The sequence below is a fragment of the Salvelinus alpinus genome, chromosome 17, assembly GCF_045679555.1.
Source record: "Salvelinus alpinus chromosome 17, SLU_Salpinus.1, whole genome shotgun sequence".
Lineage (NCBI taxonomy): Eukaryota > Metazoa > Chordata > Actinopteri > Salmoniformes > Salmonidae > Salvelinus > Salvelinus alpinus.
Genome location: NC_092102.1, coordinates 12,980,471 through 12,998,267, shown reverse-complemented (window position 1 = coordinate 12,998,267; position 17,797 = coordinate 12,980,471). Strand labels below are relative to the sequence as shown.

Genomic DNA, 17,797 nt, shown 5'->3' with positions numbered 1-17,797 from the left:
CAAACCTCAATTGACATTACACAGGCAAATGGGCGAGACCAGAAAAAGAGTGTAGAAAGAGACCAATACTTTGTCATACCACACATTGGTGTCATTCGAGCTTTAACATGTACCTCTATGTTTGATCGGGCTGTACAAGTGTTATTAAATGTTGAATTGAATAGAATATTAACATTACAGAGGCCAAAGGGAGAAAGGATTTAGAGCAGAAAAGGAGGGGAGAAGGACACCTGACCTGTATCCTGTAGGGAATGTCACAGCCAGTGATGCTGATCTCTGTGGTGAAGAAGAGAGCAAACTTCTCCTCTGTAACAGACTCTGACCCCTTTCTATCTGCTCGCTTGATCTTCTTAATAGACTGGAGGAAATGACAGAATAAGATATCACTTTATGAAGAATATAACAACAGAACAAGATACATAACTTTATGAACTATAATTTCATTTTGACATAGTTATAAGAATTTGACTTTTTCTTACATATCTTTAAGACATACAGAATTAAAAAAAAAAAAAGTTCAAATCTGGTTGATTAAAAAAAATCTGGCAAATATGACATTACAGGAAGCTACACAAGAAGTTTGACAGTGCATGGTAAAAGCAAGGCTGCAGTACATACCATATTCCTGAAGGTGGCACATGTACTCTTGCTGGAAGTGTTGTGTTCCAAAATGGCTGTGTTATTGATCAACTCTCCAACATTCTCACTGGAATAAACAGAACAAAAACACTTATTTAGACTCGAATATAACTACTTAAAGGCCTACAGTAATATGGTGAGTGATATCCGTGTCTATTGTAGATTATGACTAATTGGCCTACTATGCTCTCTGCACAACTATTGACAGCCACCAAGGAAGTTGCTCACAGAAATGTTTTAAGGGATGGATTGAAATGTACAGAATGGGTACCTGGAGAAAAATGGGGAAGGGTCATTCTTTTTACATTTCAGTCAAGGGAAGGGTTTATTATTATTTTTTTTTAATTAGTCCAGGGGAGGGACATGTAATTTGTAATTGCTGAAAGTTCAATATTTATCAGTGTTTTGGAATTAGTTGCTTATTAGGCTATACAGTGCATTCGGAAAGTATTCAGACCCCTTGACTTTTTCCACATTTTGTTACGTTACAGCCTTATTCTAAAATTGATTAAATTGTTTCCTCCCCCCTCAATCAATCTACACACAATACCCCATAATGACAAAGCTAAAAAAAAAGGTTTGGATTTTTTCCCACATTTATATATATATATATATAAAAAGAAGAAATATCACATTAACATAAGTATTCAGACCCCATAGTTGGGAAGAGACTTTCGATGTACCGATTGCATGGCATATGGTGTATGAATTTACATACAAAAAGACGCCGGAATCAAAACTTAAATTTAAATTATTAAATTTAAATTTAATTCTTGCAACCAATTCTTGCAACCAATAGAATGTTAAATATATGGTGGATACAATCTTCCCAGCTATGCAGATTTTTCTGCGAGGAGGTAGAGTCATTAGATCATTTATTTTGGTACTGTCCATATGTAGCTCGTTTTGTCACAGCTCAAAGAATGGCTGAAGAATTGCAACATTTACCTAGAGCTAATGCTGCAGATAGCAATAGTGGGTGATTTGATAAGTCATAGTCAATCGATCAATAATATAATAGTTATTTTAGCAAAAATGTGTATCTTTAATTTACAATCTGTAGAAACTATGAGAATAGAAAGGTTCAGTACTTTTGTGAAGCATCACAGCACAGTTGAAACATATATGGCAAATAGAAATCCAATATGGATGGTGTTAAGAGATAGATGGGAGGGGTTGAATAGAGCTGAAGGGTGGGACTAATAAAACCAAGATAACAAATGTAAAACATACAGGGACTGTAAAATGTACATAGGTTCAGAACTTTTGTGAAATGGCACAGTTACAAATAGAAATCAAACTGGATGGACATCAGAAATAGAGGAAGGCCTGGACTAAAAACAAACAAAATATAACTATTGTAAAATAGATTGTGTCTGTAAAATATATATATAGTATGTATAAACTGGAAGTAGAAGCCTAAGTGTTATTGTTTATTAGTTTACTCCAATTGGGGTAAGGGTGGTAGGGTTTACGGGGAATAATAAAGGCAAAAATATTCTAAAAATATATGTATATACAGTTGAAGTCGGAAGTTTACATACACTTAGGTTGGAGTCAATAAAACTTGTTTTTCAACCACTCCACACATTTCTTGTTAACAAACTATAGTTATGGCAAGTCGGTTAGGACATCTACTTTTTGCATGACACAAGTCATTTTTCCAGCAATTGTTTACAGACAGATTATTTCACTTATAGTTAGCTGTTTCACAATTCAAGTGGGTCAGAAGTTTACATACACTAAGTTGACTGTGCCTTTAAACAGCTTGGAAAATTCCTGAAAATTATGTCATGGCTTTAGAAGCTTCTGATAGGCTAATTGACATCATTTGAGTCAATTGGAGGTGTACCTGTGAATGTATTTCAAGGTCTACCTTCAAACTCAGTGCCTCTTTGCTTGACATCATGGGAAAATCAAAAGAAATCAGCCAAGACCTCAGAAAATAATTGTAGACCTCCACAAGTCTGGTTCATCATTGGGAGCAATTTCCAAACGCCTGAAGGTACCACGTTCATCTGTACAAACAATAGCATGCAAGTATAAACACCATGGGACCATGCAGCCGTCATACCGCTAAGGGAGGAAACGTGTTCTGTCTCCTAGAGATGAACGTACTTTGGTGCAAAAAGTGCAAATCAATCCCAGAACAGCAAATTACCTTGTGAAGATGCTGGAGGAAACAGGTACAAAAGTATCTATATCCACAGTAAAACGAGTCCTACATTGACATAACCTGAAAGGCCGCTCAGCATGGAAGAAGCCACTGCTCCAAAACCGCCATAAAAAAGCCAGCCTACGGTTTGCAACTGCACATGAGGACAAAGATCGTACTTTTTGGAGAAATATCCTCTGGTCTGATGAAACAAAAATAGAACTGTTTGGCCATAATGACCATAGTTTTGTTTGGAGGAAAAAGGGGGAGGCTTGCAAGCCGAAGAACACCATCCCAACCGTGAAGCATGGGGGTGGCAGCATCATGTTCTGGGGGTGCTTTTCTGCAGGAGGGACTGGTGCACTTCACACAATAGATGGCATCATGAGGGAGGAAAATTATGTGAATGTATTAAAGCAACATCTCAAGACGTCAGTCAAAGTTAAAGCTTGGTCGCAAATGGGTCTTCCAAATGGACAATGACCGCAAGCATACTTCCAAAGTTGTGGGAAATGGCTTAAGGACAACAAAGTCAAGGTATTGGAGTGGCCATCACAAAGCCCTGACCTCAGTAGTACCCAGCGTTGTACGAGATCTTCAGTTTCTTGGCATTTTCTCGCATGGTATAGCCTTCATTTCTCAGAACAAGAAAAGACTGACGAGTTTCAGAAGAAAGTTCTTTGTTTCTGGCCATTTTGAGCCTGTAATCGAACCCACAAATGCTGATGCTCCAGATACTCAACTAGTCTAAACAAGGCCAGTTTTATTGCTTCTTTAAATCAGGACAACAGTTTTCAGCTGTGCTAACATAATTGCAAAAGGGTTTTCTAATGATCAATTAGCCATTTAAAATGATAAACTTGGATTAGCTAACACAACGTGCCATTGGAACACAGGGGTGATGGTTGCTGATAATGGGCCTCTGTACGCCTATTTTTTTTTATTTCATCTTTATTTAACCAGGTAGGTAAGTTGAGAACAAGTTCTCATTTACAATTGCGACCTGGCCAAGATGAAGCAAAGCAGTTCGACACATACAACAAGACAGAGTTACACATGGAGTAAAACAAACATACAGTCACTAATACATTTGAAAAATAAGTCTATATACAATTTGAGCAAATGAAGTGAGATAAGGGAGGTAAAGGGGAAAAAAAGGCCATGGTGGCGAAGTAAATACAATATAGCAAGTAAAACACTGGAATGGCCTAATGCCTATGTAGAAAATCCATTAAAAAATCAGCCGTTTCCAGCTACAATAGTCATTTACAACATTAACAATGTCTACACTGTATTTCTGATCATTTTGATCAGGCAAACTCAGCCTCAAGTCTTCTTGGGTATGACGCTTCAAGCTTGGCACACCTGTATTTGGGGAGTTTCTCAAAATATTCTCCCCAGATGCTCTCAAGCTCTGTCAGGTTGGATGGGGAGCGTCGCTGTATAGCTATTTTCAGGTCTCTCCAGAGATGTTCAAGTCCGGGCTCTGTCTGGGCCACTCAAGGACATTCAGAGATTTGTCCCGAAGCCACTCCTGTGTTGTCTTGGCTTTGTGCTTAGCATCATTGTAGTGTTGGAAGGTAAACCTTCGCCCCAGTCTGAGGTCCTGAGCGCTCTGGAGCAGGTTTTCATCAAGGATGTCTCAGTACTTTGCTCTGTTCACTTTTCCCTCGATCCTGACTAGTCTCCCAGTCCCTGCCGCTGGAACACATCCCCACAGCATGATGCTGCCACCACAATGCTTCACCGTAGGGATTGTGCCAGGTTTCATCCAGACTTGACGCTTGGCATTCAGGCCAAATAGTTCAATCTTGGTTTGTCAAACCAGAGAATCTTGTTTCTCATAGTCAGAGTCCTTTAGGTGCCTTTTGGCAAACTCCAAGCGGGCTGTCATGTGCCTTTTAATGAGGAATGGCTTCCATCTGTCCACTCGACCATAAAGGCCTGATTGGTGGAGTGTGCAGAGATGGTTGTCCTTCTGAAAGGGTCCCCCATCTTCACAGAGGAACTCTGGAGCTCTGTCAGAGTGACCATCGGGTTCTTGGTCACCTCCCTGAGCAAGGCCCTTCCCCCGATTGCGCAGTTTGGCCAGCTCTTGGTGGTTGCAAACTTCTTCCATTTCAAAATGATAGAGGCCACTGTGGTCTTGGGGACCTTAAATGCTGCAGAAATGTTTTGGTATTCTTCCCCAGATCTGTGCATCGACACAATCTATGGACAATTCCTTCGACCGCATGGCTTGGTTTTTGGTCTGACATGCACTGTCAACTGTGGGACGTTATATAGGCAGGTGTGCGCCTTTCCAAATCATGTCCAATCAATTTAATTGACCACAGGTCACAGCATTTCAAGGTCCTGGAGTGGCCTAGCCAGTCTCCAGATCTCAACCCCATAGAAAATCTTTGGAGGGAGTTGAAGGTCCGTGTTGCCGAGCAACAGCCCCAAAACATCACTGCTCTATAGGAGATCTGCATGGAGGAATGGGCTAAAATACCAGCAACAGTGTGTGAAAACCTTGTGAAGACTTACAGAAAACGTTTGACCTCTGTCATTGCCAACAAAGGGTATATAACAAAGTATTGAGATAAACGTTTGTTATTGACCAAATACTTATTTTCCACCATAATTTGCAAATAAATTCATAAAAAATCCTACAATGTGATTTTCTGGATTTTTCTTTCTCATTTTGTCTGTCATGGTTGAAGTGTACCTATGATGAAAATTACAGGCCTCTCTCATCTTTTTAAGTGGGAGAACTTGCACAATTGGTGGCTGACTAAATACTTTTTTGCCCCACTGTAGGTCTACCTGTTTGGAAGATTATATTAGGCTATAGGCTGCTATATCAAATCAAAGTTTATTTGTCACGTGCGCCGAATACAACAGTGAAATGCTTACTTACAGGCCCTAACCAATTTTTTTGTGCAATTTTTAAGTAAAAAATAGTATTAGGTGAACAATAGATAAGTAAAGAAATAAAAACAACAGTAAAAAGACAGTGAAAAACAACAGTAGCGAGGCTATATACAGTAGCGAAGCTATATACAGGCACCGGTTAGTCGGGCTAATTGAGGTAGTATGTACATGTAGGTATGGTTAAAGTGACTATGCATATATGATAAACAGAGAGTAGCAGTAGTGTAAAAGAGGGGTTTGTGGGTGGTGGGCATTGGGACACAATGCAGATAGTCCAGGTAGCCAATGTGCGGGTGCACCGGTTAGTCGGGCTAATTGAGGTAATATGTACATGAATGTATAGTTAAAGTGACTATACATATATAATTAACAGAGAGTAGATTTGTCTGACAATTTCTCCACCCACCATGCACTCTTTAAATAGTCTAGCTCCGTGTCAGTGAAGGGCTGTCAAATTAAAACCAGGACTTGAATTGAGGGGGTATGAGAAGGTATGCCATAAGCCTACCTTTTACTAAAGAAACTGGCTAAAAGCACAGGCCTACCCATTGTTGGCTTAAGATTTTGAAAAAAAGCTAAACGGATCCGATTGAATAAAGTGATCTACAACATTGCTTTGGTCCGTGATGCTTTATGCTAGAAACAAGGAAAGATGTGACTCCAATGTATATGGGGATATCATTGTTTAGTTTCTTTGACATTCAGAGGCTGCTCTACAACTTTTTATAGCTGAGGAGAGAAGAAATTGACTTTGCTTGGGAAGTAAACTAATTCTGTCACTATCAATTGATTAAGCTATTTGGAACAGTTTCTAAAACTGCATATCTAAGGCTCTGGTCTGTCCAAGAAGTGAGTAAATGGTAGACATGTTCTCTGCTATCCACTTTGTTTTAATTATTATTTGGGGTATAGGGGACTTGTTTTCTTTTAAGCGTTCCAGGAGGGTTTGCTGAAGGGAGGGTCATCCATTATCATTCCAGATATGTCAGATTTTCTCCACGTAACCCTTATTATAAGTAAGGTTAACTCTCTAATCAGATTGAGAGAAGACTCTTTTTTGGCCATCTTGTCATGGGTTTACAATCTATTTTAGTTTGTATGCATTCTAAGTGACTGAGTGGGCTAAGTGTAATCAAGTAATAGAGGAAGCCAAATGTTAGCAGACAAATATGTAAACAAAGAAATAGCCAATATTAAATTGTTTGAGGAAGTTAATTTAACTTCCTCAATCCAAAATCTCCCACTGGTGAAAAATGATGTAGACTACTAAACGACATTTGGCAAGAGCTTTTGACCAATTCAGACCAATTCAACTCTATAGCTTTTCTCTACCTTCTGATCACAAACCATGCCATGGCTTTCCTGGGTCCGGGACAACAATGCTTCATGTCTCATACAGTGGGTATGTGTTACACAGTGGATGGAAATAGATGTAATTGTGATTTTTTTTGTGTGTGTGATTGATCTACGCAAAATACTCCATAATGTCAAAGTAAAAAGTGAATTCCATTTTTTTTCTTACAAATTAAATCACAAAAATATAGTCGTTGCATAAGTATTCACCCCCTTTCTTTAGGCAAGCCTAAATTTCACACAGGAGTAAAATGTGGCTTAACAAATCACATAAATTGACTCACACTGTGTGAAATAATAAGGGGTTGACATGATTTTTGAATGACTAACTCTTTCACTGTACCCCATACATACAACATACATAAGGTCCCTCAGAAAAGAAGAATACAAATATACAGAATAAAAATATTCCGAAACATGCATACTGTTTGCAACAAGGCACTAAAGTAATACTACAACAACAACAACACAACAGAGGAATACACTTTTTGGCCTAAATGTAAAACCTTAAGTTTGGGCAAATCCAACATAACACATCACTGAGTAACTACCTCCTTATTTTCAAGCAGGGTGATGGCTGCATCATGGTATGGGTATGCTTGACATCGGCAAAGACTGGGGAGTTTTTCAGGATAAAAATAAATGAGATGGAGCTAAGCACAGGCACAAAACTAGAGGAAAACCTGCTTCAATCTGCTTTAAGCCAGACACTGGGAGAGGAATTCATCTTTCAGCAGGACAATAACCTATAACACAAGGCCAAATCTACATTGGACTTGCTTACCAAGAAGACATTGAATGTCCCTGAGTGGTCAAGTTACAGTTATAATTTAAATCTCCTTGAAAATCTATGGCAAGACCCCAACACCTTGACAGAGCTTGAAAAATGTTGAAAAGATTAATAAGCAAATATTGCACAATCCAGGTGGGCAAAGCTCTTAGACTTACCCAAGAAGTCTCCCAGCTCTAATCGCTGCCAAAGGTGTTTCTAACCTGTATTGACTTAGGGGGTGAATACTTATTTAATCAAGGTAAATAAGTGTTTTATTTTTCCTCCACTTTGATTATGTTCTGTAAATCATGGACAAAAAGGTAGCCTAGCAGTTAAAAGCGTTGGGCCAGTAACCGGATGTTTGTTGGTTCGAATCCCCGAGCTGACTAGGTGAAAATGTGCCCTTGAGCAAAGCACTTAACCCTAATTGTTCCTGTAAGTTGCTTTGGATAAGTGTCTGCTAAATGACTCCAATGTAAAAAAGACAATTAAATCCATTTTAATCCCACTCTGTAACACAATAAAATGTGAAGAAATCCACGGGGTGAATATTTGATACCCACTGTAGTTCAGCAAGTCAGTAGTGATGCAAACTTAACCATCCACCACAGTGTTTTTCAACATCCGGTTCGCTGATGGAAGCAGTCACAGGAAGAAGGACCATAACGTACTGGTCCCAACACAAAAAATACTGTAGCTTGCCTGTCCCCGGTACAAAAAAGGTTGAGAAGTACTCCACTACATCACTGACCTGGGTACGCTGCCCAGCTGTCCGAGGTTCCTAGCCTGGGCCTCAGTGATGATCTGGGCCTTGAAGAGGACTGGTTTTCCGGGTGCCACCTTCTCCCCCAGCAGGTAGCGCACTGTGGTGGAGAACTTAGACTGGGTCTTAATCACCTGGGGAGGCTGCTTGTCCACCATCAGGGAGCTGCAACCATAGAAATAGAGTTAGTAGAATGATCAATGGGTCTGTGATGTGTGGACTGGTAGCCATAATGTCCCCCCACCAGAGAGCTGCAACAGGATAGCACAGGAGAGGAAACATGACTTAGTAAAATGAGTCAGTAGTGTGCTGGTATGTCCGCACTACTTAAGGTTTTTAAAGGAATGGGGTACTTGTCTGGGGAAACATTGTCGATTCAGAGCATTTCCTGAAAAAGGGAAAATAACACCCAAACATGATATGACCAGCAACAACAATATGACTCAGGCATAACACTATGTGTTAGAAAGACCCTCCCACTGCCCAAACTGGTTGAATCAACGTTGTTTTCATGTCATTTCAACAACAAAAAAATCTATGTGACGACATTGAATAAACATGGAAAACTGAGTGAATTTACAAAAAGTCATCAATGTAAAAGGAATTTAGTGTAAAAAAAAAAGAAGATCCAACTTTAATATATTTGTTGATTGCACGTTGAATTCATGTTGACAACTCAATCAAATGTAAATCAAAAGTAGATGTTGAACTGACATCTGTGTCCAGTGGGCTGGCTGACTGGCAGGTCATAAAGGGAGGGACAACGTTAAGTCAAGTGGGTTCCAGCAGGGCCTACTTGGTTTTCAAACTGAAGACATTTCAGTGAAGGCAAATTAGTTTTCTAATACATAATACCACGACATTAACGAATTAGATCACTATCAAACATATCAAGAAAACACAAAACGGTGTTTTAATAATCCTACAGTTTGGGTTGAAAGCACAGTCAATGAGGGATGAGGGACTAAGATTCGTTTTTACTGTCTGTTTCCACAGAAATTTGATTTGCGTCTTTAAAACTCCATACAGGACATATACTTTCTCATGGACAGATTACGTAAACATAAATGGTACCACAATTTTAGTTCCGGGTTAACCAAGATTACAAGACAATACAACATACAAAGCATAGAGGACAGGGGATTTACTAGGGGACTATGCAAGTGAACATAGAACTAACAGCATTCCCTATATAGTGCACTAGTATTTAAACCAGTCTTATTTGCCCTTTTCATAAGTAGCACACTATTATAGGTAACACAACCGACCTCTGGATTAGAGTTTGCAGCAGACGTCCCAGTCTCTCTTGCAGCTCTGGGATTGGCTCCCCGGCCAGCATCACTTCCTGTCTCAACTTCCCGTTCACCCCCAGGAGTTGTTCACACCTCGAAGAGGAAGAGATAGGGTGTTAAATTCATCAGAGAGAAGGGGGAGGGAGAGAGAGAGAAAGAGAGATGTAAAACACCAAATAATGCATGCAGAGCAGAATTAGGCCGATACCCACTAATTATCAAAATCCAGAAGAGCCGTTAAATTCTATAACCACCTAAAAGGAAGCAATTCACAAATCTTCCATAACAAAGCCATCAAAGAGCCAGAGAGATGAACCTGGAGAAGAGTCCCCTAAGCAAGCTGGTCCTGGGGCTCTGTTCACAAACACAAACAGACCCCACAGAGCCCCAGGACAGCAACACAATTAGACCCAACCAAATCATGAGAAAACAAAAAGATAATTACTTGACACATTGGAAAGAACTAACAAAACATTGAGCAAACTAGAATGCTATTTGGCCCTAAACAGAGTACACAGTGGCAGAATATTTGACCACTATAACTGACCCAAACTTAAGGAGAGCTTTGACTATGTACAGACTCAGTGAGCATAGCCCTGCAATTGAGAAAGGCTGCCGTAGGCAGACCTGGCTCTCAAGAGAAGACAGGCTATGTGCACACTGCCCACAAAATTAGGTGAAAACTGAGCTGCACTTCCTATCCTCCTGCCAAATGTATGACCATATTAGAGACACATATTTCCCTCAGATTACACAGATCCTCAAAGAATTCAAAAACAAACCCAATTTTGATAAACTCTCATATCTACTGGGTGAAATACCACAGTGTGCCATAACAGCAGCAATATATTTGTAACCTGTTGCCACAAGAAAAGGGAAAAAAGTGAAGAACAAACACCATTGTAAATACAGTATAACCCATATTTATGTTTATTTATTTTCCCTTTTGTACTTATTATTTCCCTTTTGTACTTAATTATTTGCACATCGTTACAACACTATATAGACATAATATGACATTTGAAATGTCTTTATTCTTATGGAACTTCTGTGAGTGTAATGTTTACTGATCATTTTTCCTTTTGTACTTAATTATTTGCACATCGTTACAACACTATATAGACATAATATGACATTTGAAATGTCTTTATTCTTATGGAACTTCTGTGAGTGTAATGTTTACTGATCATTTTTATTGTTAAATTCACTTAGATTTATTAGCTACTTTGCTTTGACAATGTTAACATATGTTTCCCATGTCATTAAAGCCTTTGAATTGAACTGAGAGAGAGGGGGGAGGGAGGGATAGTGAGAGAGGGGGGGAATGGAGGTAGGAGAGAAGGGGGGAGAAATGACAGAAGGTCACAAAGCAATGTTACACTTCAAATCGTGCATCTGCAAACATATACAAATGTTGATGTGTGTCATAATTGATTAGACAAACCAGTCATTCACAGAGGATTAACCTTTACAGGCAGTTTGCATAAAAAAGCTCTCATATTCAAACACGACAATCTGAAACTTGAGTCTTCATTTGTATATGTGTTTACCCATAGGCTTTAGCTGTTTAATAGTCATTTGCCTAGAGAAGTTGTTTTATACGGATGAATGCAGTCGGGTACGCGTGCACATGGAGGTGGGGGGGGGGACATGTGTCTCGGCGGCTGGGCATGTGTCTTCTTGTCCGTGCGTACGGACAGGGTAGCATGGCTTCTCAGGTATCTGAACATCTTTGTGGTATGGTTGACTGTTTACGGGTAGCCTATGTGAGTAAAGCTCTATGTATATGAAGGGATGCTGTTGTTATGCATACAGAGGCAAGAAAAAGTATGTGGACCCTTTGGAATTGCCTGGATTTCTGCATAAATTGGTCATAAAATGTGATCTGATCTTCATCTAAGTCACAACAATAGGCAAACACAGTGTGCTTAAACTAATAACACACAAATTATTGTATTTTTCTTGTCTATATTGAATAAATCATTTAAACATTCACAGTGTAGGTTGGAAAAAGTATGTGAACCCCTTGGCTAATGACTTCTCCAAAAGCTAATTGGAGTCAGGTGTCAGCTAACCGGGAGTCCAATCAATGAGACGAGATTGGAGATGTTGGTTAAAGTTACCATGTCCTATAAAAAACACTCGCAAAATTTGAGTTAGCTATTCACAAGAAGAAGAGCCTGATGTGAATCATACCTCGAACAATCAAGATCTCAGAAGAGCTAAGATTAAGAATTTGCAAGTTGACTTGCATAAAGCTGGAAAGGGTTACAAAAGTATCTCTAAAAGCCTTGATGTTCATCAGTCCACGGTAAGACAAATTGTCTATAAATGGAGAATGTTCAGCACTGTTGCTACTCTCCCTAAGAGTGGCCGTCCTGCAAAGATGACTGCAAGAGCACAGCGCAGAATGCTCAATGAGGTTAAGAAGGATCCTGGAGTGTCAACTAAAGACTTACAGAAATCTCTGGAACATGCTAACATCTCTGTTGACGAGTCTACGATACATAAAACACTAAACAAGAATGGTGTTCATGGGAGGACACCACAGAAGAAGCCAATGCAAAGTTAGTTACTTTAAGGAGCAGTTCTCTCTGTGGGTTTAACCCAAGAAGTTCTGGAAAATGTTAAAGACCTGGAGAATATACCCAACCCTCCTCATCACAGCTGCCCATGTCCCTTAATGTTGATGATATGGTTGTTACTGACAAGGAGCACATGGCTGAGCTCTAATCACCAGGGGCCTGTTGCACAAAAGTAGAATTAAGACATCCGGGATAAATGACTCAGCTGAGCTCAATGAAGCCAAAACATGTGCGTCCAGGCTTAATTGGTTGCACAAAGACCAAGCCAGGATGAGCAGACACGGATTCATTAAGCCAGGTGAAACCAATCCTGGATAGGTGCGCGCTCACGGCTCACTCAAATAGACCCCGCCACAGATCACAGATTAACTGATTTACCATGGCAACTAGAGCCGCGTACTTTTCCCCGTCGGAAGCACAAATCCTCATGGAGGCATACGAGGAGGTAAAAGATATAATTAAGAAGAAAGGCAACACCGCCACAGTGATAAAGCAAAGAGAAAAAGCGTGGCAAAGTATTGCAGACCGCCTGAATGCGTAAGTAGTGCACAATTACACACTCACCGCTCCGCTGAAACATCACAATTACAATTCAAATATTTAATTCACATCTCCAAAAATGCAGTTGTACTGTAATTATGAAACGGTTACATTTTTAATTGAAATGCACTGCAGATATGAGTGAAATTGTGTAAAGTAACTCCATCACACTGTATAAAGCTATGATACATTTTTTGATATTTTTACTGAAAACAAGACAAAAATACCAAGTAATTCTTTGCAGTGTGACTCCATTAAATGTGTGTGTGTGTGTGTGTGTGTAGATTAAACATGAACGGGCCAAAACGGACATGGCAGCAGGTCAAAATCAAATACAAGAACATTCTGCAGAATGGTATGGTCCCTGACTAATATTTAACAAAGCACAAGCATATATTGTACCCAGAAGGTGCCTGCTCACACATTGTCTGTACTGTTTTAGCAGTGAAAAAGAATACCCACAGACAAGGCACGGGTGGTGGGTCACCAAAGGCTGACCTTACCCCAGCAGAGGACATGGCCTTGGAGCTAAATAAAGGCAGGCCCGTCTTAGAGGGGATCCCTGGGGGGAAAGAGACGAGCATAGGTTCCTCCCAAGATGCCACCCGCTTCATTCAAGGTATGTCCTTCCATCTCTACATGGGATACAACCACATTCATATTGAATCAATTTGGACTGTCTGACTTTGGTTTACCTATTGCCTTGCAGTGTCTGGCAGCACTGTGTTCCTGTTAGAGCCACCAGCACAAGCACCAGACGATGCTGATCCAGTGAGTACTCCATCAAAGGCATACTGTAGGCCTGGCATGTCTTGTCTACTAGCTTCAATATGAATCCGATTAAATGTGATAGGGTGAAGGCCCCAGTGCAGCAGCAACAGCACATGATGGAGACGATGATGAGGAGGAGACCATCTCTCTGGATTCCAGAAGGCATGAGGTATCATGTTAAGACTGTGAAAGTACTATTTACTCTACAATGGTGAGGAGTCCTCATCAAAATCAAAAAATCTAATTTCTTTTACAGGACCCAGATGCTATACAGTGGGAACACCAGCCTGGCAACATAGTGCGTATTAATAAAAGGACACCACATCCTGCCAAATTCCAGCTGCGCTAATTGTATTGTGTTCACAGAGCTCACAAGCTATCAGAAAGTTGTATGGCAACCACCTCCGGCGCCAAATAGAACTGGCAGACATAGACATTCAGTACAAGAAGAAAAAGATGGAAAATCTTGCACTGGAGTCCGAAATAAAAAAGAGGACAATTAGGAAACTGGACCTTGAAATAAAAAAACTTGAGAGGGAGGTGAGATATGCCTTCAATGTACACTGTATGCTAACTGTAACACAAATGTATTAATCATTATTTTTCTTTCCTCCCCCAGCTCCAAGAAGATGACACAGCTCAAAATAAAAATTAGGTATATTCTCGTAAAGTCAAGTGAGCCATGACATATGAGCTCTTATTGTGAGCACACAGGACGGTGGCATCTTTCTAAGGTTTTTTTTATTTTCCCAGCAATCAGTACAACCAAGTCATCGTTATAAGGCATCGCCCTCTTTTGCCCACCCCCCCAGCACCAGGTGTGGCCACTAGCCTATATGAAGGCCCAAAATTGTGTGTTCCTTTCTGCTCTGACAATGGCATGCCCATTCGTGCGAGATGTGGTGGATGAAGAAGCACTTGTGCTGAGGAGAGCCTTCAGGCGAGAAAGGGTCTTCAGGGACCGGTTGGACCCACTGGCCTTCCCTGATGACCATCTATATGAAAGATACAGGTTTTCTGCAGATGGCATCAGGTATCTATGCAGACTACTGGGTCCCAGGATTAAGCACCGCACTGCACGGAGCCATGCACTGAGTGTGGAGCAAATGGTTTGTGTGGCCTTGCGCTTTTTTGCTAGTGGAGCCTTCCTGTACTCAGTGGGGGATGCAGAACAGCTGAACAAGGCCACAATTTGCCGCACAATAAGGAGTGTGTGTCTGGCTATCAAAGCATTAGCAGATGTCTTCATCTCCTTCCCTGGCCACAGAAGACTCTGTGACATCAAAGAGGAGTTCTATAGGATTGCAGGTAAGAGGATCTACAAATTACAGGACAACTGTTAACACATAGTAGGATACTCATTACTTTGTGTGACAGGTTTCCCCAATGTCATTGGTGCAGTGGACTGCACACACATAAGGATAAAAGCCCCCTCAGGTGCCCATGAGGCCGATTTTGTGAATAGGAAATCCTTTCACAGCATTAATGTTCAGGTGAACATAACTTTTTGATATTGTCCATTGACGAACACTCTGCATTGCCAGTGATGTGCATTGATTGGTGTAATATTCCTCATCTTATGATTTCAGATGGTCTGCAATGCTGACTGTGTGATCAGCAATGTTGTGGCAAAATGGCCTGGCTCAGTCCATGACTCCAGAATCTTTCGGGCCTCTGAAATCTATCAGTGCCTATCACAAGGTAAGCCACACAACCCCTATTTATAACCATCATGGCTGTGTCAAGAATATCACTGTGTTTATGAGGTAGTAATGATGAGATTTTGTGTTGACAGGTGAATTCTCTGGTGTGTTGCTGGGAGACAGGGGGTATGGCTGCCAGCCTTTTCTCCTGACACCTTTCACAGACCCCCAGGAAGCACAGCAGGCCTACAACCATGCCCATGCCAGGACCAGGGCCAGAGTTGAAATGACCTTTGGCCTCCTGAAGGCACGCTTTCACTGCCTTCACAAATTAAGGGTCAGCCCTGTTAGGGCATGTGATATTACTGTGGCTTGTGCTGTCCTCCACAATGTGGCCTGCCTGAGGAAGGAGAGGGCCCCCAGAGTGCCACCAGCCATGGACTGGGACAATCCGGCAATCTTCCCTGATGACGACAGTGGTCGGCTGCTGAGGGACCAATATGTGTTGAATTATTTTAGTTAGTATGTGTGCTTTCAATTTTGGTTAAATATGTCCTGCGGTGGCAGAGGAATTTGGGTTTTTTTGGGTTTGTTTTTTGACGAATTTGGCCTCTTATGATGTTTGTGCGGTATACTGTGTGTAATACAAGGCTGCAGGGAGGCTACTGCATCCATTCATTTGTCTGTTCAGTTGATGTGTATGGATTTGTCCTGCATTTATTTTAGTGTGCAGACATGCAGGGTGTGTTATATACAGACCTTTGAATGTGTATGTATCATTTTGTATAATATGCTTGGATTCTGTGCTTTCCATCTTGTAGAGTCACTGTGACTTCAGTTTCGAAAGGAGCTGATGGTTTACCTGCTTTGTTTTGTCCTTATTCAATAAAGGAACATAATGTTACACATTGTGTTTTTATATTCATATGGAATGTGTATTTGTTTATATGACAGAGTACTAGGGCCACACTGAAGAAAAAGGATAAAGTCATAAATTTATGAGGCTGGTTCTTTCTGCAGAAAAGCTACATATTGTTTTTACAGTTTTGATACTTATGACAATGTGATACTTAATATTCTGGCACATCAGCATGTCTTTGTTTATGAAACCATACTGAAGTACAATTTCACGAAATGCCCCACATCTGTCATTTTAACAACTGTCCTCCTTTAAAACAACTGGTTACAATATTATGACTTGTGTTTTTTTCCCCTCTGTGGCCCTAATATTCTATCATTTTATATATAGCCTTATAGTCTATGGGAAACTGTAAATTATCTAATGATAGCAACATCATCTAAAAATCATTTTTTATCCAAAATCATTGAAATAAATGATCACAAACGTTTAAATAATAACAGTGGGTCTAGTTATATGTGATAACAATGTATAGTGAGCAGTGAAATAACTATTGGTTTCCATTTGTGGTGACTGCTGACTGACATTAGGGATGAGATTAAATAGATCCTGGAATTTAGCCTGGTCTGGAGCAGGCTAGCTCCACAGAATAAATCTCCATGGTAATTTATACCATAACATATCCTCCTGCCCCCTATCCATCTTTAGTGCAACCGGATTACGGATCAATTGAGCCAGGATCACCAAGATATCCTGGCTTAATCCCTTATCCTAGTTTTGTGCAACAGGCCCCAGTTCATTAAGTCAGAGGTTGGACGTCTGTTGGATGTCCAAGATTTCCACATCTCCCACCCCTTCTAATGTGACTATCCCTGATGCTCCTCCCTCTTTTTCCCCTGCCCCGCTACAAAGTTTTTCCCTGCAGGCGATCACTGAGTCCGAGGTGCTAAAGGAGCTCCTTAAACTTGACCCCCAAAAAACATTTGGTTCAGATGGTTTAGACCCTTTGTTCTTTAAGGTTGCTGCCCCTATCATCGCCAAGCCTATTTTTAACCTGTCTCTCCTCTCTGGGGAGGTTCACATTGCTTGGAAAGTAGCCACAGTGCATCCTTTATTTAAAGGGGGAACTCAAGCTGATCCTAACTGTTTTAGGCCAACTTCTATTTTGCCCTGTTAATCAAAAGTGTTGGAAAAACTTGTCAATAATCAACTAACTGGCTTTCTTGATGTCTATAGTATTCTCTCGGTATGCAATCTGGTTTCCGCTCAGGTTATGGATGTGTCACTGCAACCTTAAAGGTCCTAAATGATGTCACCATTGCCCTTGATTCTAAGCAATATTGTGCTGCTATTTTTATTGACTTTGCCAAAGCTTTTGATACAGTAGACCATTCCATTCTTGTGGGCCAGCTAAGGAGTATTGGTGTCTCTGACGGGTCTTTGGCCTGGTTTTCAAACTACCTCTCTCAAAGAGTGCAGTGTATAAAGTCAGACAATGCTGTCTCAGCC

General features: G+C 40.6%; 2 protein-coding genes across 7 annotated transcripts in view; one reads left to right on the top strand and one right to left on the bottom strand.

The window, feature by feature from the left end:
• The window catches only part of stat6 (signal transducer and activator of transcription 6, interleukin-4 induced), a 61,657-nt gene that overhangs the window by 16,182 nt on the left and 27,678 nt on the right, over positions 1-17,797 (bottom strand). For all 3 annotated transcript variants that reach the window (XM_071347270.1, XM_071347268.1, XM_071347269.1), the window contains 4 exons: positions 9,867-9,983; positions 8,587-8,763; positions 619-706; positions 236-358 (listed from right to left, as the gene is read on the bottom strand). In XM_071347270.1, the coding sequence (XP_071203371.1) occupies positions 236-358; positions 619-706; positions 8,587-8,763; positions 9,867-9,983 (505 nt within the window). The remainder of the gene's footprint in view (positions 1-235; positions 359-618; positions 707-8,586; positions 8,764-9,866; positions 9,984-17,797) is intronic.
• Positions 12,137-16,354, top strand: LOC139542173 (putative nuclease HARBI1). Of its 4 annotated transcripts, XM_071347274.1 has the most exons (11): positions 12,137-13,012; positions 13,300-13,370; positions 13,458-13,634; positions 13,725-13,786; positions 13,869-13,955; positions 14,043-14,326; positions 14,406-14,441; positions 14,540-15,094; positions 15,164-15,279; positions 15,376-15,487; positions 15,582-16,354. In XM_071347274.1, exons 8-11 carry the CDS (start codon positions 14,623-14,625, stop codon positions 15,950-15,952), a joined length of 1,071 nt encoding a protein of 356 aa, XP_071203375.1. In that variant the 5' UTR covers positions 12,137-13,012; positions 13,300-13,370; positions 13,458-13,634; positions 13,725-13,786; positions 13,869-13,955; positions 14,043-14,326; positions 14,406-14,441; positions 14,540-14,622; the 3' UTR covers positions 15,953-16,354. The 4 variants fall into 4 exon arrangements, with proteins under 4 accessions (XP_071203375.1, XP_071203376.1, XP_071203374.1 ...); XM_071347275.1 differs by lacking the exon at positions 15,164-15,279; XM_071347273.1 differs by having other exon boundaries at positions 12,137-13,370.

Bases quoted from the DNA above. Each gene is read 5' to 3' on its own strand.
- LOC139542173 (XM_071347274.1), top strand. From the start codon at position 14,623: ATGAAGGCCCAAAATTGTGTGTTCCTTTCTGCTCTGACAATGGCATGC. The intron at 15,095-15,163 runs GTAAGAGGATCT...TTTGTGTGACAG, and splicing joins GGAGTTCTATAGGATTGCAG to GTTTCCCCAATGTCATTGGT. The intron at 15,280-15,375 runs GTGAACATAACT...TTATGATTTCAG, and splicing joins TTCACAGCATTAATGTTCAG to ATGGTCTGCAATGCTGACTG.